The sequence below is a fragment of the Vipera berus genome, assembly GCF_964194415.1.
Source record: "Vipera berus genome assembly, chromosome: 3".
NCBI lineage: Eukaryota > Metazoa > Chordata > Lepidosauria > Squamata > Viperidae > Vipera > Vipera berus.
The window spans coordinates 181,500,924-181,528,870 of record NC_138204.1 but is presented as its reverse complement, the minus strand read 5'-3'; the positions used below and the strand labels follow the sequence as shown (position 1 = coordinate 181,528,870).

Below are 27,947 nucleotides of genomic sequence, written 5' to 3'. Positions count from 1 at the left end.
CTTATTTTGGAATAAGCATTCTTAGAATAGCACATACTTGTTTTCTTACTTTTTCCGTTTTGCATACACCTGTTTTTGCCCAAAATTTCACAACCATTCCTTGAAAAACTGGCCCCTAATTCTACAGCAAAGCTGCAACCTCATTGTGAAAACCAAACTGAAACCTCATTATCTAAGGGCAATTAATGGAAATATTCCTCACTGTCTATACTATTTATAATAATTAAAGTGTTATTGCCTGTTATTAATTTCTTTTTAAACTCACAGTTTATAATCCATGAAAGTTTATGCCATAAGTCACTTGCTAGTCTTTAAAATACCACAAGGTACTTTGATGGTTCAATTCTCAAAACTTTTAATCTCTTCAGAGAATGCTTCCTTCCTTCCTTCCCCACAAGCTTGACGCCTTCATTGTAGGAGTAGCACCCTCATCATCGCCACCTAGCTTAATCAAAGCTGGGAATGACGGCAGTCACAGTCCATTCGAAGCTGTTCATTATTTCGACTGAATTTTCCTGGCAAGGTATCCCAGAACTGCAATTTTTTCTATTCCATCTCTCTCTCTCTCTCTCTCTCTCTCTCTCTCCCGCCCCCAAAGGAAAAGAAGAAACCCCACTCCAACCCTCTGCTCCTCCCTCCCATTCCAAACCTCGTCCCGTCGGAGAGGCTGCTCCGTTTACACGCTAAAGGGGCGAAGATCTTATCACATCTTCTCTCGGCATCCTGCGGCGGCCACTATGAAAGCTCCCCGCCGAGCTCTCTCTTTCCTGTCCTTTGGGCTGCTCCTCGTCCAGCAGCGGGCTGAGTTGTCTGGACCAACTTACCTTTACGACAACCGCTACGCCGGGTAAATCTACTTTGCTCTGCTCTCGCGACCCTGGAGGGCATCACTACTCCGTTTGCATGTGGCTTTTTTTTTTTTTTTGCTGCGGTGGTCTTGTTGGGCTTTGCTTTTGCGCCCTAGTTTATCACTCAAATTTGTTAGCTGATGTTTAAACTCAGTTCCCGCTTATTAGAGGCGACGTGCCCCTATTGCTATTTTTGTTATCAGGAGAAATATGATAGATTACGGTAATATGGTGCTATTTAATGTCATAATTTTATCCTTCAGTATTTAATTTTTTGGAACAGCATGGCCTCTCTGCTGCCGGGATTTAGGAACTTGTTTAAAATCTGGCTGCTCCAGATGAAACAAATGATCCCTGATATGTAAGAGGAAATGTACAGTGATGGTTGCATTTGTTAACAGTATTTACAAATATGGGTGTGTAAAATGTTCAGAGTTAATGGCCCTTAGTGTGACATGGTAGTCCAGGAAAATAGATAGATGAATAAATAATAAAACAATGGGCAAGCAGAGTTGTTTTTGTGGGACTATATTAACCCGCACTGGGAAAAGTGGTAGTTCATTTTAGTTTGGTAAAAAGAAATGTGAAAAAAATAAGAAAAATAATTATTTTTGAATAATTTCTCACCTTTCAGAGTAATCATTAACATTTTTTACTCACAGGTGAGCTCCCTTAAAAGTATGCGAAAACTCAATACACACACTTCCTGTTGACATAAATTATAGCAAAGGAAGGCTTGGACACTGATAATGATATTATTACTTATTTTTTGCTTATTATGTTTATTTTGATTTTTTAAATTTGGTGTTTTATTTATGGTCCATGGTTTTGTTATTGGTTGCCATATTTTGCCATATTACATACCTCTTTTTAATCCTTTTGGGTTTTCAGCTATCTTCATATAGCTTAGTTTCTGCAGTGCAGTTCTGATAATCGTGGGAACAGAATGGCCTGAATCTTTAATGGGCAAAGCAGAAACTAAGGGGACTGCAATTTAACTGAAAAAGGGTTCTATTATGTTCACACCCCCATTATCTATATAAACCAGCTCAGGGGCTGTGAAATAGTGAAAATTATAAGCTGCTAGAGTCTAGACCACAGGTCTGCAACCCACGGCTCCGGAGCCACATGCGGCTCTTTCAGCCGTCTCCTGCGGCTCCCAGTCCTCTGCCATGTGCAGTCCCCCCCCCAAAAAAAAAGTGGGACTAAAAAAAGTTCAACCAATCAATTCAAATATGCAGGGTAGGTGCATATCTTGCCTTGGCTCCACTCTTCAGTCAAACCCTGTTCTGCACATGCGCGCATGTACACGCATGCGCACGCATTTTTTGCGGCTGGCTCCCAGTTTTTCCGGTTCCGAGTGGCTCTTTCACTGTTTCAGGTTGCTGACCCCTGGTCTAGACAATTCAAAATGGGGATTTGTACAGTATGATGCTCTAATTATGCAAGATATGTTACTTAAAAGAATGGAAATTATGAGTATAAGTACACTGACCTTTATATAAAAATCACTAGACTGTACAAGTGTAAAATGGTGATTTAGTTTCGGACTGGTTGTACCACTCATTAAACAGACTTCTACTTACTAGTATTGATCTAAGGGGATACTTAGATTTTCTATTTACAACCTTCTTTACTAGCTTCCTACAAGCAAAGTCAATAGGAGTTGGCAGGAGAGGAGGTCCCAAATTGAGACTACTTGTTTAAAACCCCATAGTTATTCACTCAACAATAGAAAATGCCAGAATTTCCATTGTTAGGTGGTATGGTCATGTGATCTGTCATTTTAAACCTACATCAGCTGATGCTGGAAATTCCACTCCAAATTACCATTATTAAGTCAGAATTACCTGTATTAAAGTTCAGGTCATTTGATGTGATATATTGATATGAAAGGAATAGCATTGCATAATAAATGTACACAAGACCTATATGAATTATATCCCAGGAAAGGTCATAAACAGTCAAGAAACAATGTCAGACAGCATATCAATATTTATCCTCAATATTTTATTGATCATTAATCATCTCAGTATATGTATAAATCTTACCCTAATTTTCATTTAGCTAAAATGCCTAGAAACTTTAGAATGTGACAAACGTAATACCTCATAAATGTCTGTAGAATAAAAATGGGATACTCTAAAACAGTGATGGCAAACCTTTTAGAGACCGAGTGCCCAAACTGCAATCCAAAGCCTACTTATGTATCATCGGGTGCCAGGTGGGCATGGCCCATTGGGTGGGCGTGGCTGTGGTGGTAACAGCAGACTGGGTGGGACTAAAAAGTTCAATCAATCAATTCCAACTTTGCAAGATCTTTTTTTTGCCCACGAAAAGTTGAAATTGATTGATGGATTGAACCTCTTTTTTTTTGCACACGGCGGTGGAGACCTAAAGTGAAGTTTTATAAAACCCAGCTGAAGGCCTAGGACTGGGGCGACAGCACGTGCCCACAGAGAGAGCTCTGCGTGCCACCTGTGGCACCCGTGTCATAGGTTCTCCACCACAGCTCTAAAATCTCCATTTGATCTTTGTGTACTTAAACCTGTGTTTAAGCATCCTGTATAGATCAAGGTGGGTGGGGTGTAGGATCAATAATTCACTTGATACAGTATTGTTATAATTAACAATAACTTTTTACAAATTTAAACAATCTTCTTTCCCACCATTCCTGTGTATTAAATATTGAATATTAAATATTAATATATGTCAAATTGATAATAAATATACTTTGAGGGTTCAAGATATCTGTCCTTCTTTGTCATTTGTATTTCATTCTCCAAATATATCCAATTCTTCTCTGTCCCCGTATATTATGTGGTATTATAATAGCTATTCACTGTTTTAGAGAAGGAACAATTTTCTAATTATTTTGTATTTGCCAAGTACATATTTATCCACTAATGATAATGATCAGTAGAAACCCCCTCTGAAATATAAATATAGTAAGCAGAGGTAAGAAATATAGAGCAGAAGTAAGGAATATGTAGATGTACAATGAAATGTAACCTTGCCTCAATAAAGACAATATATTTGTTATATATTTTACAGAGAATGGCAAAATAGATAAAATAAATTCAATAATTTGTGCATCAAATTATGTTAACCACAGACATCACTCTTTTTTCAAATTTTCATTTAATCTAGTGGAATTCAAACTTTAGTATTATAAATCTCAGACTAAGTCTGTTTGGATATGTTTGCACACATGTAGTGGTGTTCAGCATAGCTGACAAACAAAAGCATCATACGTGGATTGTAATGTGACATGAATTGGTAATCTTTTTTTGATCTGAACTGGACTCTGACCAATAGAAACCACAAAGCTCTTTATTTGAGAGCATATAGGGGAAAAAGACATACCTTTAGCATATCTGTAATTCATTTGGCGGGTCAAATCCCGAGTGCCACGTAACAGAGTGAGCGCCTGTAACTCGTCCCAGCTTCTGCCAACCTAGCAGTTCGAAAGCACATAAAAATGCAAGTAGAAAAATAGGGACCACTACGGTGGGAAGGTAACAGTGTTCCATGTGCCTTTGGCGTCTAGTCATGCCGGCCACATGACCACGGAGACGTCCTCGGACAAACGCTGGCTCTTCGGCTTTGAAACGGGAGACGAGCACCAGCCCCTAGAGTTGGAAACGACTAGCACGCATGTGCGGGGGAACCTTTACCTTTAATTCATTGTCTAGTATGGGTTGTATCTTATTAATGATGCATTTGAGCAGCTTATCAGATGTAAAATGGCCATTATATTACTGAAATTGTTTTTAGGGTTGTTGCTTTACATTTCCTTTTTCAATACATATGAAAGCCTTCCTCAACCTGGTTTTAGTAGGTAGCAGTCAAGCCAAGGGCTATGCTGAAGAGAGAGTTCCAGTGAATCAGAGCTAAGGAACACATCAAAGTATACAGCACAACTGAAAGATTCTTGTATTAGCGGAAAGCTCAGTGCAAACAAGTGTGCTAGCAGCTGAAAGCAAGGCTGGATTTCCTGTACCTTGGTCTCTTGTGCCAAAATGAACTGATCTAGTTAATCCAGATTAGCATAAATGCTTCATAATAAATAATACAAGCCAGAAGAAAGCATTTCCGTTGCTCAATCTGTTTCAGAACTACTCAATATGTGCTGAAATTCAATGCTAGTATTTGCCTTTGATCAACTTGCTGGGAATTATGGTAGTTGAATATCAACCCAACTGGAGCACATCCAGTTAAGAAAGTTTAACATAGATTACTGTATTTTATTTCTGCCTCAAGGTTACATCATTTTAGTATTTTATTTTCTTGCTAAAATAGTATATGATTTAGGGTTTCATTTTAATATTATTTTACAGACATAAGGTGATACGGATTATACCAGAGAATGACCAAATGGCAGAGACATTGAAGATCCTTTCTCAACAGCTTAAAGTGAGTGTTTGCTTTGCAGTTCTTTGTACCGTATCATAAGAAGTGCAGAGTTTTCTGCCCATAAATCCAGTGATCTGAAGTGAGATCTTCACAGGTTGTGGATCTGCAGACATTACAGAAGTACAACTCCCAACAGCATGACTACCGGCAGTTATAGTTTGCAAATATTTGCAAAGGTACAAGTTCTCAATACAAGGTGTAAAGAACAGGTGTCAAACTTGCCACGTCACCTGACGTGTTGCGATGTATCGTTACTTTTTTTTTGCATTGCCAGAGCTGGGGTGGGAGCAGCCTCTGCATGATGCAACCGGCCCATGGGCTGCCAGTTTGACACCCCTGGTGTAAAGGATTACTATGATATATGCCACCAAAAGCTGAAGAATTTTGAATTCTTATGGTTCTGCTTAACCAATTATAGTCTTTAATTAGTTGTAAGAGCTGATGGAAACAAGCAACCTTTGATTAAAAGGAATCCATAGCCTAAAAAAAATATTTTAGATTATATGTCTTGCTTAGTCTGGTGTTACTCTAATTAGATTGCTCTAATCTAGGAACCCTAGTCAAGTCTTTCATATTATTTAAAACATAATTCTTTTCATGGAAAATACTATTAAAGCTCTACCATTGAGCTTTGATCTCTCCAGATTTTTATTTTTACTGCAGGGTGCAAAGCACTTTCTATAGGACATTTGCAAACAAAAAATTGGGCCCTGAAGAACTGCTATGTTGACTTGAGATCTAAGTGGTTGCCACGTTTTGAACTGTTTATATTGTGAGGTAACAGGCCATCCTCTAACTGTATTCCTGCTTTTTTAAGCAATTTTCTTTATGAGTAGTACCTATATGTAGTCATACATTACTCTCCTAACTACCTTTATAGCAGAATATTTTTTAAAATATTATCATCCTAAGTGGAAGACACAGTTTTTTGCAAAGAGGTTTGATAATTGCTAGCTGTGTTGGAACAATAGTTTTTAGAATTACACTGGCAGTGCAAACACACCTGGAGTTTGCTGAGTGGGAAAGTCTGATGTGCTAAGATTAAAAATGCACTTGAAAGCTAAAACAAATCCATGTTATGCAGTATTTATTTACAGGATTTATTTCAGTATTTTAAAGGTAAAATAAAATAGAGAACTGGATTAAAATAATTCAAATTTGGGTTGGTTTTTTCCCCCATTGAAAAGGAAGTTAAACAAACCCTAATGCTCAAGGAATGTGTACTCTCAATGTGTGGAAAATATCAACAGATTATTTACTAATGATTCAGCAATAATCTCTGCTATTTATTGAAAAATTTAAGAGGATATGCTCTTTGATCTATTAATTTCATGGGTGTTTCCAATCTAGACTGAATAAATGTGAATTACAGGTTGGTTGCTGCACTATAGGTGGACCTGTGGCAACCAAGCAGCCCATCTCTCATCTCCAAGGGTGCAGTTACAGATGTACATCTGTCAAGAAATAGTTCACAGATTCTTCAGCTCTCCTTAGAGCAAGCAAACATCCAATACACGTAAGCATGGATTTTAGTGGCAGAAAGTCTTTTGTATAATATTTTAAAATTTTCTTTCTAAGTTTTGTTAGAAGCAATAATCAGTTATGCCAGCATGTCCTTGTAATCAAATAATTGAGAGTATATATTTGAAGAGAAGTTGGAAGGAGTTCCTGTGGAAGACATCTAATTATATGGTCTATATAGTGTAGACTAGTGTCTCCTTAGAGCATGAGGCCTCCTTTTGTTTGTTAAAAAAGCAGTAATTGTCACTAGTACAAGCATATTATAATTTCAAGTATCCACATGTTTTTAAAATTATATGCTTGAATGTATATTTATTTATGGTGCACTATGCCAGCCAACACCTGTCACATTATAACAATTAGTGGCACAACTTAATAAGCATTTATCAAATTTCTCTCTTAGTTGGAAAGGGTAAGGATTTGTCTGGCAAGGAAATTATAATGGATAAATAAATTTTACTTTATTCAGAAAGCTGACATACAGGTTCTTAACTTTTCCTTACTGTACTTTTCTTGACATTACACTTTCAAACTTTCTAAAGCTCTCGTGGCTAATAGAATCACCTTTGAGCACAAAAAATGACAATGTTAGCAAAACCTGAGCACAGCAGCTAATTCTGGAGCGCTGAAAGTATTCCTGTGGGCACTTTTCTTGACACTTAACAAGCCCTAGCAGATTTTTTATATTAAGAAAAAGAAATGTTTAAAAAAAATGAAACCTGTCATCTGTAAACCAAGCAAGCTAGCTGAGGGATCGACCTCTCAAAAAACGAAACTGTCCAGTTACTTGGATGATAATGATAATGGAAGTAACTATAGAAGGATTCAATAAAGGGGTATGAATCCTGTTTTAAGTTTTAGCGGAAAAAATAAATTGGTAAACAGCCTTCCCAAGCAACCCAGCTAATCTTTAAATTTCAAAAGTACTCATTGTTTTCAGCAGCAGTGCCTGAGGGCATTTGCACCTCCTGCCCACTCCTCAGCTTTTAGCTACTTATTGGGAGAATAAATTACCCATATGCCTTTAGGTAAATACTGTAGTTATTATGAATGAAGGCGAATATACGTGTCTCAGGGTAACATGGCAGGATCCCACCTGGGTCGGTCCCCGGGACCAGAGAGTTTGTCTTCCGAGCTTTCAGAGTCGTCCTGGAACCCACCCACCCCCCACCCCCGGGAACGTCTCTCTGGCTAGCCAAAATCTCTGGTCCTGGTGAGCAGCACAGATTGGATCCTGAACTGCAGTTGTTGTTTCATTAGAGCACATGTTTATTACCACTCATAGATGAAGAAAATATCCTTTAAATGCGGGTTAATTAGTTTTTATTTGTTTCTTCAGTCAATTCAAACACATTTTTCTGTTGTTGTTTTTGTTTGTTTTGGTTGGGGGTTTTTTTCCCCCCAACTCATTGCTGCATTCCAAAACACAATGTCTGCTTTACAACATGCTACATTATGTTCTTACAGTCAATTTTCCTGGGTTATTAAATGTCATAAATAGTCTGTACAGTGTTAAAATGTTTACCTATATACTGTAACTTTCCGTTCCTTTGTATTATGCCACGCATTTATTTAAAGTGTTCTTTTTTGTTTTCTGTTTGATATAGAGTCCTCATATCTGATTTGCAAAAAACTATAGAAAAACAAAGTGATTCGAAGCCACCTAGGAATCGTAGATCATTGCCCGAATATAGTTATGAAATGTATCATTCGCTGGAAGAAGTATGCAATATATATTTTCACTCTTGCGTTTTTATTCTTATATAAGAAAATGCCAGGGAAATAACAAAATAACATTTCTCTTTGCTTCTTTAACAAAAATTAATCTTTGATATAAGATTTTAAAATTTATAAATTGAAAAACCTAATAAGAGAGAGAAAACTAGAACTTTTATTTTCTGTTATACTTACTGTATATAGTTATATTTATTTCATTCAGTGACAAAATATATATTTATGTATCTTTTTCTCTTTTTTAGATTCAAGGTTGGATGTATTATCTGAATAAAACTCATTCTGATCTCATTTACATGTTTTCTGTTGGCAAGTCATATGAGGGAAGACCACTTTTTGTGCTAAAGGTAAATTTTGACAAAACGTTATTGGTGCAATGAGGTGGTATCAAGATAAATGAATAAGGAAATACTTACTTATGGAAGCAAAATATAATCCTGTATATCTGCCATATATCTGAAGTCACAAGCTGAGGCCCAAGAGGGTCACTTACAATCCCTGAAAACCTTGAGTGGACATCACAGAAATCTACCAAAATTTTCCAGGAGCTTTTCTTATTTTTAATGTATTAAAAAGAAAAATTGTTAAATGCACAAAGAATTCATATTAACTCCACTTAGACTTGTCTAACTTTTACACCCATCAAATTTTTGCTTATTTCACTATTTTCCAGTATGTAACCACAGTAAGTAACTTAAAGGCCAGATATGGTGCTCTGCCCAAAACATAGCAATTCCCATTACATAAGGTAAAGGTAAAGGTTCCCCCGCACATGCGTGCTAGTCGTCTCCGACTCTAGGGGCCGGTGCTCATCTCCATTTCAAAGCCAAAGAGCCAGCGCTTGTCCGAGGACATCTCCGTGGTCATGTGGCCGGCATGATGACGCCAAAGGCGCACGGAACGCTGTTACCATTACATATACACATATAAAAACACAGATTCATATTATTTTTACTTATAAACAATGGTTCGCATAGAAAAATCTCTTGTTTTGCTTGAAAATAAAAATTATAGACTTGGAAATGATTTTACAGATCTGATCTTAAGAGATCAAGAAGTTCTATTCAAAGAACAAATTCCAGTTTATTGCTCTGGTAGACATACTGCTTCTGCAGATTACCATGATCCGTACAGTCTGCTGTTCAAAGGACAGAATAAGAATTTGAAGGGACCTTGGAGGCCTTCTAGTCCAACCCCCTACTCAGGCAGGAAACCCTATACCAGAGATCCCCAACCTTTCTGGGTTGGCAGCCTGGAGGCAAACGGAGGGGCAGGCACATTTATGCATGCATGCACAAACAGGGCCAAAAGCCTGCTAAAGCCCATGTGCCACAAATGGGGCCATTAGCACCCATGCAACTCATGGGATGGCGCTAGCACCCACGTGACGCTTGGGGCAGCACTAGTGCCGTGTGCCACAAATGGGACTGTTAGAGCCCATGTGACACTCGGGATGGCACTAGCACCCACACAAAGCTCAGGACAAAGCTCATGCAAGTAGGGGGTGAGTGCACACACACACATGCACTGGCCAGTCACTCCTGCAGCCCAGTGGGTCACAGGTTGCAGACCCCTGTCCTATACCATTTCAGACAAATGGTTGTCCAATCTCTTCTTAAAAACTTCCAGTGTTGCAGCATTCACAACTTCTGGAGACAAGTTGTTCCAATGTTCTAATGGTCAGGAAATTTCTCCTTAGTTCTAAATTGCTTCTCTCCTTGATTAGTTTCCATGCATTGCTTCTTGTCCTACCTTAGGTGCTTTGGAGAATAGCTTCATTCCTCTTCCATGTGGCAAACCCTGAGATATTGGAACACTGCTATCATGTCACCCCTAGGCCTTCTCTTCATTAAACTAGACATACCCAATTTCAGCAACCATTCTTTATACAGTGTTTTAGCCTCCAGTGCCCTGATCATGTTTGTTGCTCTTCTCTTCACTCTTTCCAGAGTGTCAACATCTTTTTTACATCGTGGCGACCTAAACTTGATGGAGTATTCCAAGAGTGGTCTTACCAAGGTGTTATAAAGCGGTATTAACACTTCACATGATCTTGATTCTATCCCTCTTTTAACACAGCCTAGAACTGTGTGGGCTTTCTTTTGGCAGCTGCAGCACACTGCTGGCTCATATTTAAGTGATTGTCCACTAGGGCTCCAAGATCCCTCTCACCGTTACTACTGTTGAGCCAGATACCGCCTATATACTATACTTGTGCATTTGGTTTTTCTTGCCTAAATGTAGAACCTTACTTTTTTCACGATTGAATTTCATTTTATTAGATAGGGCCCAATGCTCAAGCCTTTCTTAGTGAGAGTCAGCTTATCAGAGTTTAATTAATTAATCCTTATTATGTAAAAAGAAAAATTCCTATTATGGCAACAAAATTTTGAGAAAGCTTATTAAATAAAGTTCCCCAAATATACTCAAATCATGAAGAGCTTCTTCAGCTGCAATGAGCCCAGGTGACGAGGACAGTCTCCAGAATTTGAAAGATATTTCCCCTGGACAGATATTTATCCCATTCCCCCACCCTTAGCAAAGTTTACCCCTGTGAAGGGATAATTAACTAAGAGGAAATGAGTTTGTGTGTGTGCTACAGTAGTCCTTAGTTAATTATGCCAACTGAGACTGGAATTTACATTATTAAGCAATGCAGTCATAAAGTGCAATGTCACATGACCCTATTACTTAGCAATGGCAATCCCCAGCAGGCCACCATTGATGTTAACAGAATCCCACTGTTCATTAGGCAAGGACCCACCTCGATCCAAACCATTCCCAGCTTGGTCCCTTCTAGCCTTCAGCCTCAGAGAGACTGCCTCCTTTTGAACTCCCATCACCCACCTATCCTCTCCCCACCTCTGCTGTTTCAACCATCCTACACAGTGATACTCATCGGTCACTTTGGTCCTAGGGCCATTAGACCTGCCAAGTTCTACCTCAATGGCTGAGCCATAGCTAGCCACCCCAGCACTAGAAGTGCAAAACCCAAAAGTCTCCACCGGCCTGTGTTCTACTTGTTCTGCCTTCCCGGCTGATCTTTACCACCTGTAAGGCAGATGCTGGCTGCACCAGGTATTTCTGATGCTATGTGCATGCTTCTCCAAATCTGGAGGGGGGAAGCTGTCAGTTATTAACTTACTAAGGTCAAAGTAGAAATTTGTCAGCAGCCTGAGCCAGGCTAGAGTAACTAATTTACTTATTAAGGTCATGGAATGGAACCTGTCAGCTTCCGGTTAGTGCTTATTAGGGAGGCACCACAGAGAAAAGCTGCTGAGGAGAGCGAGCTTGCTCAAGCAATCTCTCCACTTAACAAGAAAGAGAAAAAATATACAAAAAATACAGGTCAAACATAGGTTAGTAATAGTATGTTGTTCTCTTGAAAGTATTGTGAAATGAAAGTACATATTTTTGTAAGATAATAAACTCAGAAATTAAGGGTATAGGAAACTTGTTGTTGTTAGCTGCGAAGTCGTGTCCGACCCATCGCGACCCTATGGACAACGTTCCTCCAGGCCTTCCTGTCCTCTACCATCTTCTGGAGTCCATTTAGGCTCACGCCTACTGCTTCAGTGACTCCATCCAGCCACCTCATTCTCTGTCGTCCCCTTCTTCTCTTGCCCTCAATCTTTCCCAGCATTAGGCTTTTCTCCAGTGAGTCCTTACTTCTCATTAGGTGGCCAAAGTATTTGAGTTTTAGCTTCAGGATCTGGCCTTCTAAAGAGCAGTCAGGGTTGATCTCCTCTAGGATATAGGAAACTACATTAAGCTAAAGGAAACCTACTTCTTTTACTACAGTATTTCCACATTCTGCTTAGTATCCATTAAAAAGGGGAACATTTCACTAAGTTGCCACCTGTCATTTGCAGAATATGTGTTTCATTTTTTCCCCATCCATCCTTAGTTTTCTTTTTCTCATGTATGTATTTTTTTACAATTGCAGCTAGGCAAAAGAACGAGGGTTTATAAGAAAGCTGTGTGGATAGACTGTGGAATCCATGCCAGAGAATGGATCAGTCCAGCTTTTTGCCAGTGGTTTGTGAAAGAAGTAAGGATAATTTTTAAAAATTAACATATTTTCAAATCAGGAAAGATTTTGTCTATTATACAAAGTATGTTATCAAAGCAGAGGTGAATTGTTATATTTAATTAGGCTTTAGATACATATATCTGTGATATTTCAACCTTACAGTTGGTGAAAACATTGTTAGCACCATGATACTTCTAAACTTAAAGAGTCTTTGCTAATAAGATTATAATTTCCCTGTCTTAATGACAATTATCTATAAATCTCAAATTTGCCTATATTGTTGACAAATTCACAGATAATAAATATAATAAAGAGTATAAAAATAAACTATTAAGAATATTTTACTGATGAAATGAGTTCCCAACTTCAGTCAAATAAATTTATGAGCTTGAATTTCTTTGCCCAGTAGCTTGGATTGGATTGGGCAGTGCAGAGATTGCAGCAGTATAAATATCTTTCTTTATTAAGGACCTCATTTACTATATTTATATCCTATATTTTTACCAAAATGAAGAGATGTGATACAGGGTCTTACCTACAGGATAGAACTATTTCTGATGTTAGGAAATCCTAGAAAGTATTATAAATGAGCAAATGCAAGGTATTTTCTTGTGAAGTATGATATAAATATGTTTTGAAAGATTAGGAACAATTGGGATTAAGAAGTGTCTTTTGTTTTTTCTTATAATTATTTTTTATTTAGAAGAATTCTGCTACTTGAGGATTGCCTATGTTTATTTTTAATATGTCTTGCATTTGGAAAGATAAAAGCTGTTGAGAACTAAGAAAAGCATATTGATATTGCACAGTTCAATATTATTGTCTACTCCCAATTATCAAGATTTCAAGAATTTTACAAAGATGTAAATATATTAGACATGGAGGATATATAGCCCAATAATATTTTATTTGGAAAATACTTGATTATGGCCTTAAAAAGTCTCAAACACTTAAGAAAAAGTACTCTCTGAAGAAAATATAGCTCTTACATAGCTCGTTTACCTGCTTTACCTGGATTAATTGTATTTCCATATACAGTACATTTTATAATTTGTTTTTTATTTTAATTAGTTAGTAATTTAGATCTTCTTATCCTTTGACTTATGTGCCAAAGTTCCTGCCAAGGAAGGTGGGGTTGTTGTTCATTTTCTAGTCCTTTTCAGGTGTTTAGTATAAAAGAAATAGAGGTACACATGTCTATTGACTGGTGATCATTATTTCATAGTAGTAATAATAATAAACCTTTATTGTCAAAGTACAACATGTGTACATTGAGATTAGCTGAGCCTCCCCCCGTGTTCTCTCCCCCCAACACACAGTGACAACAAACCCTCCATCCTACCACACCATGTGAACCAACTACGCCACACACCGGCCTCCCAAGTCAATTCTGCATAAGTTCACAGAGATTATGTCCCATTTAAAAGCCTAACAGCCCACGGATAAAAGCTATTTTTCAGCCTGTTGGTACGGCTGGCTATATTCCTATAGCTCCTACCGGATGGTAGGAGAGTAAAGAGATACCATCCAGGGTGTGAGTCATCCCTGAGAATCTTCCTCACTCTTCCAAGGCAACGAGCCCTGGCGATGTCATCCAGTGGTGTCAGGGAACAGTAAACAGTAGAGAAAGGCAGAGCAATACATATCTCCTTGATTTTCTTGATATATACACATTATATACCTGTAGTAAGTATGTTAATTTATTATGCATTTTTTTCAAAATCAGAGTGCAGTACAATATTATCACCACAGGGAGGCATGCTAGTCATGTTTATCTGCATAACTACAGATGCTTACATTATAGCTTACTTTGAATTATAGCTTACTTAAATGAAACTTGGAGTTTGTGTAAGATACTAATTGGATATCTAGAATAATGAGCCCAGTTACTGTAACTAATAAGTACATTAAATTACATTATTTTCTGTCAAGATAAGTGATTTGTTGGCTTCAAGGCTATTACTGTTCTTTTAGCAAACTAAAAGAATAAAACTGAAAATTTTTCCTGCTTAAAATAGTTCATTCCTGCTTTTCACTGGATAAATAATGCTGCAGTGTCAGCTTCTGCAAGAGTGCAAGATTTGATAACTGCCATTACGATAAAATTATGGAAAGTTCAGAAAGTACCTTCAGCAATTTAGTCTTTTGAAATATGCTTGCTAATGCTGCCCAGTCTCTTTTTGTGAGATGGGCAGCCATATAAATGTAATTGAGTGAGAAATGATACATACATAGACAGACAGACAGACAGATAGACAGACAGACAGACAGATCTCATGAACCACAAATACAGCAGAGGAATACCTACTTTGCTGGAACTCCATTGGTTGCCAAAAGCTTCCAGATCCAAGTGAAAGTGCTGGTTATTATTCTTTAGCAATTATTCTTTATTGCTAAAGCGGTATTAGTACCGCTTTATAAAACCCTAGTAAGATCACACCTGGAATACTGCAGCCAATTTTGGTCACCATATCACAAAGAAGATGTTGAGAGTTTGGGGGAAAAATTCAGAGAAGAGCAACTAAGATGATCAAAGGCCTGGGTTTGGCTAGTGTAAAAAAAAAGAAGAAATAGGGGAGACATGATAGCAGTATTCCAGTATTTGAGGAACTGCCACAAAAGAAGAGGGGGTCACATTATTCACCAAAGCACCAGAGGGCAAGTCAAGAAATGATGGTTGGAAACTGATCAAAGAGAGAAGCAACCTGGAATTAAGGAGAAACTTCCAGACAGTGAGGACAATTAACCAGCGGGATAGCTTGCCCCCAGAAATCGTGGGTGCTCCATCACTGGAGGTTTTTAAAAAGAGGCTAGACAGTCACTTGTCTGAAATGGTATAGGTTCTCTGGTTTGAGCAGGGGGGGTGGACTAGAAGGCCTCCAAGGTCCCTTCCAATTCTATTCTATTCTACTCTACTCTACTCTACTCTACTCTATTCTATTCAGAAGTTAAGAGGGAGGGAACTGGAAGCAGCCTTCTCGGTCTCTGAGATAATAACATAACTTCCTAGTTATAATTTTATAAAGCAGTGTAGCTGGGTTTTTTTAAGAGTTCAAGAAACTGGATCCCTGTTAGCCCTGTGAGATCATCCAAGCAAGAATTACAATCAGGAGTACTAACTATATCGTTATTATAAGCTTATGTTAAAATTATAGTAAAAAACTGAAAATATTTCTTACCTTTCCTTTTACTCTCCAGAAAACTAGGGGAGGGGGGGGTCCCCTTCCGAAATGTTTCCCACATCCTCCTTTCTTCTGAGGACTAAAATATCTTTTACATGCTGGTTGTCCAGCCTGCAGTTCTCTCTCTTGTCTTTCAAAGTCATTTCCACGTACCATTTTACTTTTCCAGATGTTGCATGTGTCATTCTGTCAGTACCATTCACTTTAAATACATCTGCTGCTCTATCTCCAATCAGATGTGGGGGGGGCGGGTTGTAAGGAGCTATTTCCTCCTTCCATCCTGGGGCACCACAACAAAGAAAAATCCAAAAATTTCATTACTTGCATTACAGAAACACTAAGACGATATCTCAGGGACACATAACTTTAAACCACAGCAAGCTATTGAACTGCGAGATGACTCTCTCCCTGTCTTCAAGAAAGGCTTATTCAGTTTGTATGCAAGAGACTATACAGTCTCGTTAAATGTGTATGAGATTTCAAAAGCTCCCTGCTATTTGACTCAAACTAATTCTGCTCGTACTTTGCAAAATGCCCAACAACAACTCTGACTGCAAAAATTTTGTGTGGCAATTTCTCTTGCTGTCTTCCTGGCTGCTCAGCTCCTTGTCCTACAGTAACTCCTCCAACCTAGCCTGTCTGAATCCAGCCTGCTTCTTCCTTCCCTCAGTTCATTTTTGAGGCTTGAGATGCCCCTAGGCAAGTGAGCAATTTTCTCATTGATGAAACTGGGGGAAGACTTAAATGAGCCATCATTTTGGAGTCCTCCCTCTGGCTCTGCCAGTCTCTTTCCTACAGCTGCCAACCAACATTCCATTTTCTTAATAGTAGTTTTATTAAAGATTTTCATAACAACAATAAAAACGAATGTGCGTTTTTAGAAAAGTTAGAATTTTAAAAAACTAGATGGCCAATTTGATCCTGCAGGACTGGTGTGCTCCGGTTTCCTTCAGATAAAAAATGTTAGCTCTCAGGATCCTGGAAATGCACCTTCTCTGCTGTTATTTAGAAGAACCATGGAGTCCTGTCTCTTTAACCTGGCCTTTAGCGAGGGAAAGTGACTGGATATGTTTAATTTTGGTCACTCACTGGCACCCAAGGAAGGAGGTTAGCTAACGTCAGAAGCTTAGTAGTAATGTTTTCAGGCAATAAGAACCATAAGGACAAATAATCTCTTGGGAAATAGGAGACTAATAAATTGATTGTTGTCTAAGCTTTCGTTGACAGTTGTTTTATTCAATTGAAAATGGGCTGGGATCTCTGAAAAATCACATTACAAAATCTCTGAACTGCACATATTATTTCAACTATTTTTATGTACCAGGCACTTCAGACATATCAAAATGACCCAGCCATGAGAAAATGCTAAATCAATTGTATTTCTTTATCATGCCTATTTTTAATGTGGATGGATATCATTTTAGCTGGACCCAGGTAAGAAATATTTCAACAGGGTATTAATGAAAAATGTAAGAATAGTAATATTCAAGAAGGGTGTTGGGGGGGAAAAAGCTTAAATATTTAACCTCACTCTCTGTGAAAAAAAATTGTTACAAGCATTTCATTTGTATATGTGTTGTATTTTCATATTTAAAAATCCATGCCTAGGATCGATTTTGGAGAAAAACAAGATCAAAGAATTCAAAGTTCCACTGCCATGGAGTAGATGCTAATCGTAACTGGAAAGTAAAATGGTGTGGTAAGTCTAGAAATATGAATTTCTTTTCTCATTGGCCAATTAAATTAACAATGTGTATATAGTACAGGTGAATATACTGTAAATATGTAACTGTCACTCTGATGATATTGGTGGAATTAAGTGACGATTAAATCTCTCTTTTTACTTTTGACTATAGAGTCCCTCTTTGTTTCTTAGTTCTGGCATTGGAACCTTATCTGACTTTTGATCACACTGTTATATGACCATCCTGGTTTCCCAATACAAATAAACATCCAAACTTTGTCCTGTTTACAAATATTTATTCAAATCCCACCTAATTATTGAGACTTCAAAACAGCTAAACTAAATAAAAGAATAATAAGAATACTCAGTGCTTTTTTTTTGTAAAAGAAAAAGGTGCCGGAACTCACACATGTCATACAGCCCACCTTGCCTACCCTACAAGGTTCCATCCAAAAAAGGTGCCGGAACTCCGTTCTGAGCGTTCTATGACAAAAAAAGCCCTGAGAATACTACATGCTAAAAATAAAAATGGTTAAAAATAATTCTAATTGTCAGGGAGAAACCAATGATTGAATCTTAAAAACAAGATGAACTTTGGCTAGCTTGTAAAATATAGTAATGTAAACACTAGAGCAGGGGTGTCAAACTCACCGCATCTCGTGACGTGTCGTGACATATTGCGACATTTTTCCCCTTGCCAGAGCTGGGGTGGGCACAGCTTCTACATGACGCATCTGGCTTGTGGGCCGGCATTTTGACACCCTTGCACTAGAGAAATATGACTTTGAAAATCATTCAGAATCATTCATTCTTGAGTATCCTCTCAGCAGACCTATCCATAAGCTCCAAGAAAGAGCTTAACAAACAGGTTCATGTGGAAGAAGATGGATCCAGATAAACATACGGAGAATTCCAGATTGATTAATAAATAATTCCAGAACACAGTCTGAAGTAAGTTCCAAGCTCAAATTAATTACAATTCCTAATTTGCACATACAAATAGGAGTATGAGACAATGACACTTTAGCACAACACAGAAACAGAAATGAGAATCCATTTCTGGAGAAATAAAGGACTCAAAACCCAGATGTTCCTTTTATTTTGTTTTGCTTTATTTAAAAAAAAAATAAGGCATCATTTTTCTGTCAGTTCTGTTTACTTTCATTTTCTGTCTAGAGTACATAGAATAAAAAATCAAAATACTAAAGTAAAAATATATCATGGCAACCAAGGACAAACCAATTAGGAACAAATTAACAAAATATCACAGGCTTGACAAACTTCCAATCTCCATTTTTTTCTAATCAGGAAAGGAAAACTGTATTCCTCCATTTGTTCTGTTGGTTAGAACTGCTGTAGACAGTAAAATTTAGAGGTCAGAGTTTCCTTATTCCTGAATGAAGCCTTTTTTTGTGATTAATACATGTGGGCCAACAAATCTACATCTTTAGTTACAAGTTACTGGAGTTTCTACTGTTTCTTTTAATAGTAAATGCTTCTTAGCTGAAAAAATAAGGATCAAGCAAACTTTGTAATAATAGTTACATGATACTTCCATTTTTTAGTGAATTGTGGAGTGTTTCATTTCATTCTTTTAATACTGAAGACATTCATTATGTGACGAATATTTTGACAAGAATGTTTAACAGTCTATCAAAATAAAACACAAGAAAAGTTTCTGGTGTACTATTATGTGTATTTCTCATGTGAAGCAAATCCGTTATTAATTATAGTTAAGGATATTCCTAAATTGCTGATCAGAAACTAGATTACATTTTTTCCCATTACCAAATCATTAAGAAAAAAGAATCATGTTTGCTCAAATAAAAGGTCCACCCCCTTCTACTTTTAATTTACATGAGTGCTAAAGCTGTAATCAAAATTTTAAACAATAACAGTTTACATTATGTCTTGGCCCACCGAGAAAATAATTATTGACTCAGACAGCATGCCTTTCTTCTGCTAAAAAAATTATATGCAAGTCAGTTTTAATATTTGAACTGTGCCAGTCCACTTTTTCCAATTAGAACAATGGAAGACAACTTATGTAATGTTAAAGTATCTTTTTATGCTTCCTCAATCCTCCCATAATTGCATCAATGGAATTATGCAGTATACTAAATAAGAAGAATATAACTTTCCACTATTTTTGGTAGGAAAATAAGAAAAATAAATGTTTTGAGTTCTGCTGCAACAAATTCACCTTTAAAAGCCTTTTAAATCTCAGACAAGAAAAGATTAAAACCTTCTCTGTTCCCATGAAATCATTATTCTACCTCATCCTGTTGTTGTCATCGTCATCCAAAATGGCCACCCTGGAATCAAAATATTTTCTGTATTGCTGTGATTATGTCCATTGTCATTGGTCAAAGCTGGACTATTTTAATTCCTTAATATATTCAGAAGACAAAACCTTATTCTGGTACAATATATGTGCCCTGTGACCATGTTTTTGTTAGGTTTAACTATGGGGGAATCATCATCACTTCTTTCCTTCTAACATATAGATGAAGGTGCTTCCCTTCATCCCTGTGATGACACATACTGTGGTCCATTCCCTGAATCTGAACCAGAAGTGAAGGCTGTTGCTCATTTTCTTCGCAAACACCGGACTCAAATAAAAGCCTATTTGTCCTTTCATGCATATGCCCAAATGCTATTATATCCATACTCTTACAAGTATGCAGCTATTCCAAATTTTAGTTGTGTGGTAAGTATAGAATTTGAAGAGTTCTGCATGTTTGCATACCAATTGTGCGTTTGAATTTAGTGAAGAGAATGTGCTTCTGAGTCTCCTTCCTTCCTTTGCCAGTGATTAAGCCAGACATGTCAAACTCAAGGCCCGGGGGCCGAATCCGGCCGGCGAAGTGGTTTCATGTGGCCCGTGAAGCCATCCTGGAAACAGGGAGGGAACGGCCCCCACTGCCTTGGCCCTGGCCCAGAGACCCTCCTTCTGCCAGAGACCCTCAGTTCTGTCCCACTCCTGCCCAGGCCCCCATAGGCACCCTTGATGCCAACGATGTAGAGCTGGCCATGCCCACCCAGTAGGCCATACGCACTCTAGCCACACCCATGCAGTAGGCCATACCCACCCGGCCCCCTGAGGGCAACCACAATGCTGATGCGGCCCTCAATGAAATTGAGTTTGACACCCCGGCAGACAGAAGGAAACACGGTAGAGAATAAGTGACAATCAAATATTGAGAACATTTGCACAAATAGAAAATCCCTGACAATGGATTTGTACAGGCAACTCAACAAAATAGTTTCAACTTATATATGCAGTGACCTGCATTGAACAGCAAAGCAAGATCATAAAGAATTTTTCTTCCTTTGGGACCAATTTCACAAGTTCCTCAGATTTATCTTATGTTGATGTTGGCCAGGAGATGAAAGCTTTTCCATGGACATTACCATCTAGCAAGGAGAGGATTCTTTAATAATTTGTGAGATGAAAACAAACAGGCTTCTATCCAGCTTACAATATAGACTTGTGCTGCCAGTCACTCTGTGAATTAACGTGTTAAATTATTTAGGTGTTTGGAACTGGAGAAAGGAATATACATGTTATCTAGTGCAGACTATCCTTTTGTTGTTTATTTCAGTTTTTAGTTATTTGGAAGTTTTCATTCAATTGATACAGTCATGTAATATAAAGTTACACTGGCCTATTTCACAGTGTACTACTTTATTATGTACCATGTTTGGTTTGAGCTTTAATGTGCCATACCAATGCAGTCATTGTGATTGTAAGCCAATTCAGCAAACTATGGTTAAAATAAACCATGACCTAGCCTAATATGTAAAGTCATTCTAAGTACTGCAGTTTAACAAAAAGGATGGCATTGGAGCTTGTTGCCAATTTGTATGTACTGTATCATTTGAGACAGACTGGCAAAGAATCAGCAGCAATGGTATTTCTGAGGCCATGCAACATTAAAAAGTTATTCTCTTTGTTAAATATAGCACAAAAAGCAGCTTCCCCAAATTAAAACTTTGGCTATACAGTAACAGTATCACACCATGAAGCCCAAAGCTGCATAACTCTCAACTCTCCTTTACAAAGATCTGAGATTCAGAACTACTGCTGAGCTCTTTTCAGCTCAACTGTCAATCAGTAACATATGCATATAACCACTGAAGGAATGGATCCAAATTAAAACTGAATTTTGCATTAAGGTCAAGTAATTTTTAGTGCATTTCTCATCCGACAGATGTGGAGCTGTAGGCAAACTTCCATTTAGAAGCCTAGAATATATCTGTTCTTAAGAACAAGTGTTTCCCTGCAGCATAGTCACAGTTAGTAAAATAATAATAATAATAATAATGTGCTATTTCACTTCCCATTATATTTACAATTTCAGTCCCCTTAATTGTTTATATAGCTACATCAGCATTTTTACTTTATAAAAGTTAAGAAGCCATACCTCTGTCCTGAGTTTATAATTTAGTAAGAAGGAAATAGAGCAGGGGAAAGCAGATATGAGAAATAGGGTAGTAATGTATAGTTGCTATAGTTACAGGTTATTGCTGCAGTTTTTCATTCATTGATCTTTGGGTATACGAACTGAATTCAATGAAACATTTTTCAGAGCAGAAGTGAGGGACTGCATTTTAAGATATAGTTGGGCAGCTGGGAAATCTTTTTGAGTTAGAAACTGTATCAATCCATTAGAATAACTGGGGATTGCACCAATGTGTTGTGATTGGATACTGGTGCATAAATTGGTTTTACTTATTTAAGTAAGAAATTGTATAGCGTTTGATTTTTCTTAATATGACATATGCAAATAAACCTCAAGTTTCCAAACCATGCCATTTGGGTTATTTGTGTAGCAACTGAGCCAATGAAACTTACCTAACAGAATATTGTAACGAAGTATGTATTTACCCTAATTATGTGTATTTACCCAATTACATCTTGTATCCATTCTTTCACTGTCACATTGCTATTAACATTAGGAAAAGATTTTTTAACACTAGGATTACCCAGTGATTCAAATGTGGGAAAAATAATTCTTCTAAAAACAGTAACAAAAGAACAATCTTAACAATTACTTCGTAACAGTAATTACAGTGTAACAGTGCTACATACTGAGTGATTTAGGAGGCAAAGTTATATAAAATTAATTGGTTATCATGAATACTAAATGTTATGATTTATATTTTACATGCTTTTGTCAGCATATTTCAAAACTATGAGCCTTCACATGATAATGTATGAACATTAAATGGAGTATAATATGCATATAAGTTACTATTCTTAAAACAGAGATATAAATCCCTCTAAAATGAACAGAATTAAGAATCTTTGACAGGAGTTCAGATTGAAATAAGTGTTCAAAGCTTATAAAAATGAATGTTATAAAATATTAATGATATTGGTTCTGCCTAATTAATTTTAGCATATGATGCAATATTTTTTAGTTTTTAAAATGAAGCAAATGTAAACATCATCTCAAATCAATACTAATATATAGAAGATTGTTTAATAAGTGGTACAACCAGTTACAAAGTAAACCACCCTTTTGCAATTGTACAATCTTTGTATATTTCTAGTGATTTTTTATATAAAAGCCAGTATACCTATTTTCACAATATTTATTCTTTTAAGTAACATATCTTGTATAACTAGAGCATCATGACATACAAATTCCCATTCTGAATTATCCAGCAGCTTATAATTTTAACTATTTCACAAGTTGTTGTATGCTGCCCAGAATAACTTTTCTTGAGTTGGGCAGCTATATAAATTGGATATATAAATAAAATAAAATAGAAAGGTAAATTCTGTAACATATTTCTCTGCAAGTCATTTGCTTTTGAACAATTTATTTTTTCATTTTTAAATATATTCCATTGAAAACACATTAAACTCTAATAAAATAATGTACATACCAATAATCAAACCTAACGTATAAAAGCTAATTCAGAAAATGTGGAAATAAGCAGCCTGAAAAATATTATAGTAACAAGGGACAGGTAGAAAGCATCTCTATAATCTAAAGAGGAGCTTCAAACAAAATACACTGCATTTATAGGAGAAAATAAATGCAAACATTTATATTTGAAATTCACTACAAACAGGGTTTGTATTTGATATATAGCAGTCACTGGATTTCTTTTATAAATGCTTCATTGTTTGTTTGCAATAAACCTGTGTATTGAAAGATCTGCATCTTGGAATATACCTTATGTTTGTTTGTATCCCACCTTTATTATTTTTACAAATAAATCAAAGCCGCAAACACACCTACTACTCTTTCCTCCTCTATTTTCCCCACAATGACAATTCTGTGAGGTAGGTTGGGTGACTGGCTAACTGGCTAAGGTAAACTAGCTGACTTACATAGCTAAGGTGGGATTTGAACTCACAGTCTCCCAGTTTCTAGCCTAGTGCCTTAACCACTAGACCAAACTGGCTCTGGTACTGTTTCAAGTTCTAGTGTTTTTGCTGAGGTGTACACAGTATTCTGAAAGCAAATTATTGCATGAGATAAAACACCCTAAATCTGTTGTTTTCATAGGTGGAGTGATACTCTTGTTAAACCTGGTTAGGAGATAATATTTAAAAGTGAGCTGGAACCCTAAAACAAGTAGCCAGCTTCCCCTGTAACCAAACCAATTGAATGGCCTTGGCAAATGACCCTTATTGGGCCAACCAGTGTGGGATAGTCATCTTAACATAATCTAATAGAGGGAATAGAAAAGCTGGTTCTCTTTCTTCTTTATACATGGCAGCAGAGCGAGAGATGTCCTCTCCATTACTTCTGTTAATGCTGGTGTTGAGTTAATAATATTCTCGTACACAGACCCTTATAATGAGAGATATGCATATAAGCAGAAAGGTATAACTATGAAAGGTTATTCATGAAAATGATTCATGTTTAGTAACAAAGGTAGTGGTAGCGGGCACAAGATGTAATAAGTTATGAAGGGTAAAACTGAAAAATTGGGTAATCTTTGTCCTGTATCATTCATTATGAAGAAGATAATAATATGCTTTAAGGGATGATTTTTCTTTTTCTTTGTCATCTCCTAGGAATCTGCAGCTGTTAATGCTGTAAATGCCTTGCAGTCAGTTTATGGAATAAGGTATCGATATGGTCCTGCTTCCAGAATTTTATGTAAGTGTCTCTGACAAATTGGATTTTTAAAAAATAACCTCTGTTGATGATACTGTAACAGAGAAAAGGTTTTAAAATCTAAAATTACATTGAATGAAGAGCATAATACTATAGTACTAGTTTTAATATTTGTAAGCTGCCCAAAGTCATCTCTGATGAGATGGGCACATTAATTAATTAAATAAGTAAGTAGGTAAGTAAGTAAATACCAACTATGGATTACTCCTGAACTCTGAGTAGCGGTTGTGCTTTTAGTTTTTCTAAAAGTAGTTTGTACCAATATGTAACAAGGAGTACAGATTAATGCTGGGAAGATGAAGCAGGTAATTAGTATAAAATTGTAGCTTATATATTAAATATGTTTGGGAAGAATCTTTTTTTCCCCACATTCACAAAATGAGCATTGCTATTTCTGTGCAAAACTAACATAATCCCATATATATTTACCTCACATTCCAAACAGACATGGTCTGGATTGCACAATTTAGTGCACAAATGCTTCTCTATTAAATTAGTGCTCCTTTTTGCTTTGCTTTTCTTTTTTCTTTTTGGCCAAGCCTTCAAAATACTCAAAAATATTTTTAAAGCCTTGATTGCAATCTATAGAAACATAGAAACATCATAGAAAGTTGTTACTAAACTGCAGATTTGTAAATGTGTAAGAATACTATATTATTAAATATATGACTGGAGAATAATCAAAATATATTTACATTTAAATGAAATAAAGTTGTATTTCTTTTTGTCCTTGCCCCAATCATGAATATTTGAAAACTGACCCTCAGCCAGCTAGTCAAAAACCAAGTATAGTTATTGGTTCAGAATCTTATTTGGTTGCTGTAGCTACCTAATATTGAACAATATTATATACTTATAGAACTGTATGTGAGGAGCAGGATTACAAATACTCTTCGGTTTATGACAATTGAGCCCAGAATTCCTGTTGCTAAGTGAGACATTTGTTAATGGGGTTTTGCTCCATTTTACGATCTTTCTTGCCACATTTGTTAAATGAATCACTGCAGTTGTTAATTTAATAACACAGTTGTTAAGTGAATCTGGCTTGCCCATTGACTTTGCTTGTTAGGTCGCAAAAGGGGATCACATGATCCCAGGACACTGCAACCGTCATAAATATGAGTCAGTTGCCAAGAGACTGAATTTTGATCACATGACATGGGGATGCTGCAGTGGTCGTGTGAAAAACTGACATAAGTCACTTTTTTCAGTGCCGTTTAACTTTGAATGGTCACTAAATGAATTGTTGTTAAGTCAAGGACTGTCTATAATTAAACTTATTGGGTTGGAATTAAAATATTGTTGGGGTTGAGGACATTTAGGGGTTTTCAAATCTTTGTTTTTAAAATGTAACTTAAATACAACCATAGGATAATATGCTGATGAGAAAGCCACATATGACACTTTCAGTGCCTCATTTGCTACCTTCTAACAATCTTGCAATTCAGTGCCTAATTTTACCAGAGCCTTGTTGTTTTTCCCCAGATAGATATCTCTGGAAAGCTTCTCATTCCATTCCCACGTTTCAGTCTTCAAACCCTGAAAATTGCCCCAAGACAAATGCTGCTGTTTTTGGAGGGTTAGGGAATTAAAGATGAGAGTGAGACACTTTTCTAATCCTAAAATAATAAGCAGCTAAAGTGTTCTGGGACTTTGGAATTCAAACTGACAAGACACCTGCCATGTAACAAGACTTAAAACAATTGTCAATAAGAAAGACAAAAATGTCTGGATAGTGGACATGGCAGTACCTGGAGATAGCAGAATAGGAGAGAAAGAAGATAATATACAAAGCCCCACAGACTGTGAAAAAGAAAACGAAGATAGTACAAATATTAATAGGCCCAGTGGTGGGATTCAGCCAGTTCGCACCAGTTCAGAAGAACTGGTAGCTAATTTTTTGTTGCCCAGGCTCAGAATGGACTTCCAGAAGCGGCATCCACACAGAGAACTGGTTGTTCACATATTTGAATCCCACCACTGAATAGGCCCCTTGGGTGCAATACTAAAGCAACTGGAATACTACTTGAATATCTTCAGCGTTGACAAATTCACTATCAATCAATTGCAAAAGTCAGCTTTTATTTGGAACAGCTTACATTCCTGTAATGATACCTCTAACATTATCAAACATCAACATCTGCCTATCCAGGTCCTTGGAAGGCCTCGATAAGTAAATAAAAATGTTAAATCCGGCTAACTATGCAATGAACCATAATAATACTAATAATTTAACACCCTCAATCATCCACATCTGCCTATTCCAGGTCCTCGGGAAGAACATGATAGGTGGATAAAAAGGCCAAATCCAGTCTGAAGATCTAGCTGACTGTGCAACAAACCATAATTGATTAAGAAGCCATTTCCAGCGCAGTTACCCCATTACATGAGGGCTTTTTATTTTATTTATTTATTTATAAAATTTATAGGCTGCTCATCTTACCTTTGCAGAAGATTGGGAAACTGAAATCACCCTTCAAATGTTGTAGATCCATGTATTAGCAAATTGTTTATTAAACCAAACATATTGTTTTTCTTTTTTTCCAGATGTGAGTTCTGGGAGTTCAATGGATTGGGCTTATAAAAACGGAATCCACTATTCATTTGCCTTTGAGTTGCGTGATACGGGTCATTTTGGATTTTTATTGCCTGAGAACCTAATCAAGCCAACCTGTACAGAGATCATGCTGGCTGTTAAAAATATAACAATGCACCTCCTTAAAAAGTGTCATTTAAGTGTTGCAGCCAAGTTTTAATTTTTTAATTCTTAAGAATACAGTGGGAAGTCACTCGAATATAGAATATGGCATTTCCCACTAGCAGAATCCATTGAAAAAAGAAGTGACATTTTCTAAAAATAAGAGATCTCCAAATATTTGATATCTAGGCTAGGCATATTGTGGTATCGGAACATATGAAGGCAGAAAAACTTATCTAAATGATTATTGATGAAATTCTGAAGGGTGGAAATGAGAAAAAGTAAAAAGAAAATTTTCAAATGAGAAGGAAGCACCAAGGCTTTATTCAAACTCATGTCTAGCAAGAAAAAGGATAAATTATGTGAAATCTTTGTTCAAATGTGCTTTATCTGTCTAATTTATACACATTATGAATCTTGGCTTGGCCCAAAGAAGAATCAGAATTATCTTTGCTCAAAATGTTGATTTTTGAACCACTGAAAGTTAGTTATAGCTCAAATATGTATAACCTAAACTAAATCTTTTGCAATAATAAAGCTATTTTATTTCCAGAGTTAGGATCATATGTTTATTAACATTGGAATAAAATACATCATGCAGCAAAAACATTGGAAAGACATTGGTATTAACCTCATGGGAGGAATATACTGAGAATAGAGGATACAGTATATTCTTGTATGAATGT

General features: G+C 36.8%; 1 protein-coding gene across 1 annotated transcript; it reads left to right on the top strand.

Moving 5' to 3' along the window:
- Positions 1–511: 511 nt before the first annotated feature.
- Positions 512–27,319, top strand: CPA6 (carboxypeptidase A6; the record flags this gene model as incomplete). Its single annotated transcript, XM_081322476.1, is given in 12 exon segments — positions 512–847; positions 5,189–5,264; positions 6,656–6,780; positions 8,393–8,507; positions 8,765–8,866; positions 12,466–12,570; positions 17,059–17,092; positions 17,095–17,168; positions 17,343–17,433; positions 19,926–20,128; positions 24,461–24,545; positions 27,111–27,319. Coding segments are annotated over 12 exon segments (1,329 nt in total). The 5' UTR covers positions 512–737.
- Between the last annotated feature and the right edge of the window lie 628 nt (positions 27,320–27,947).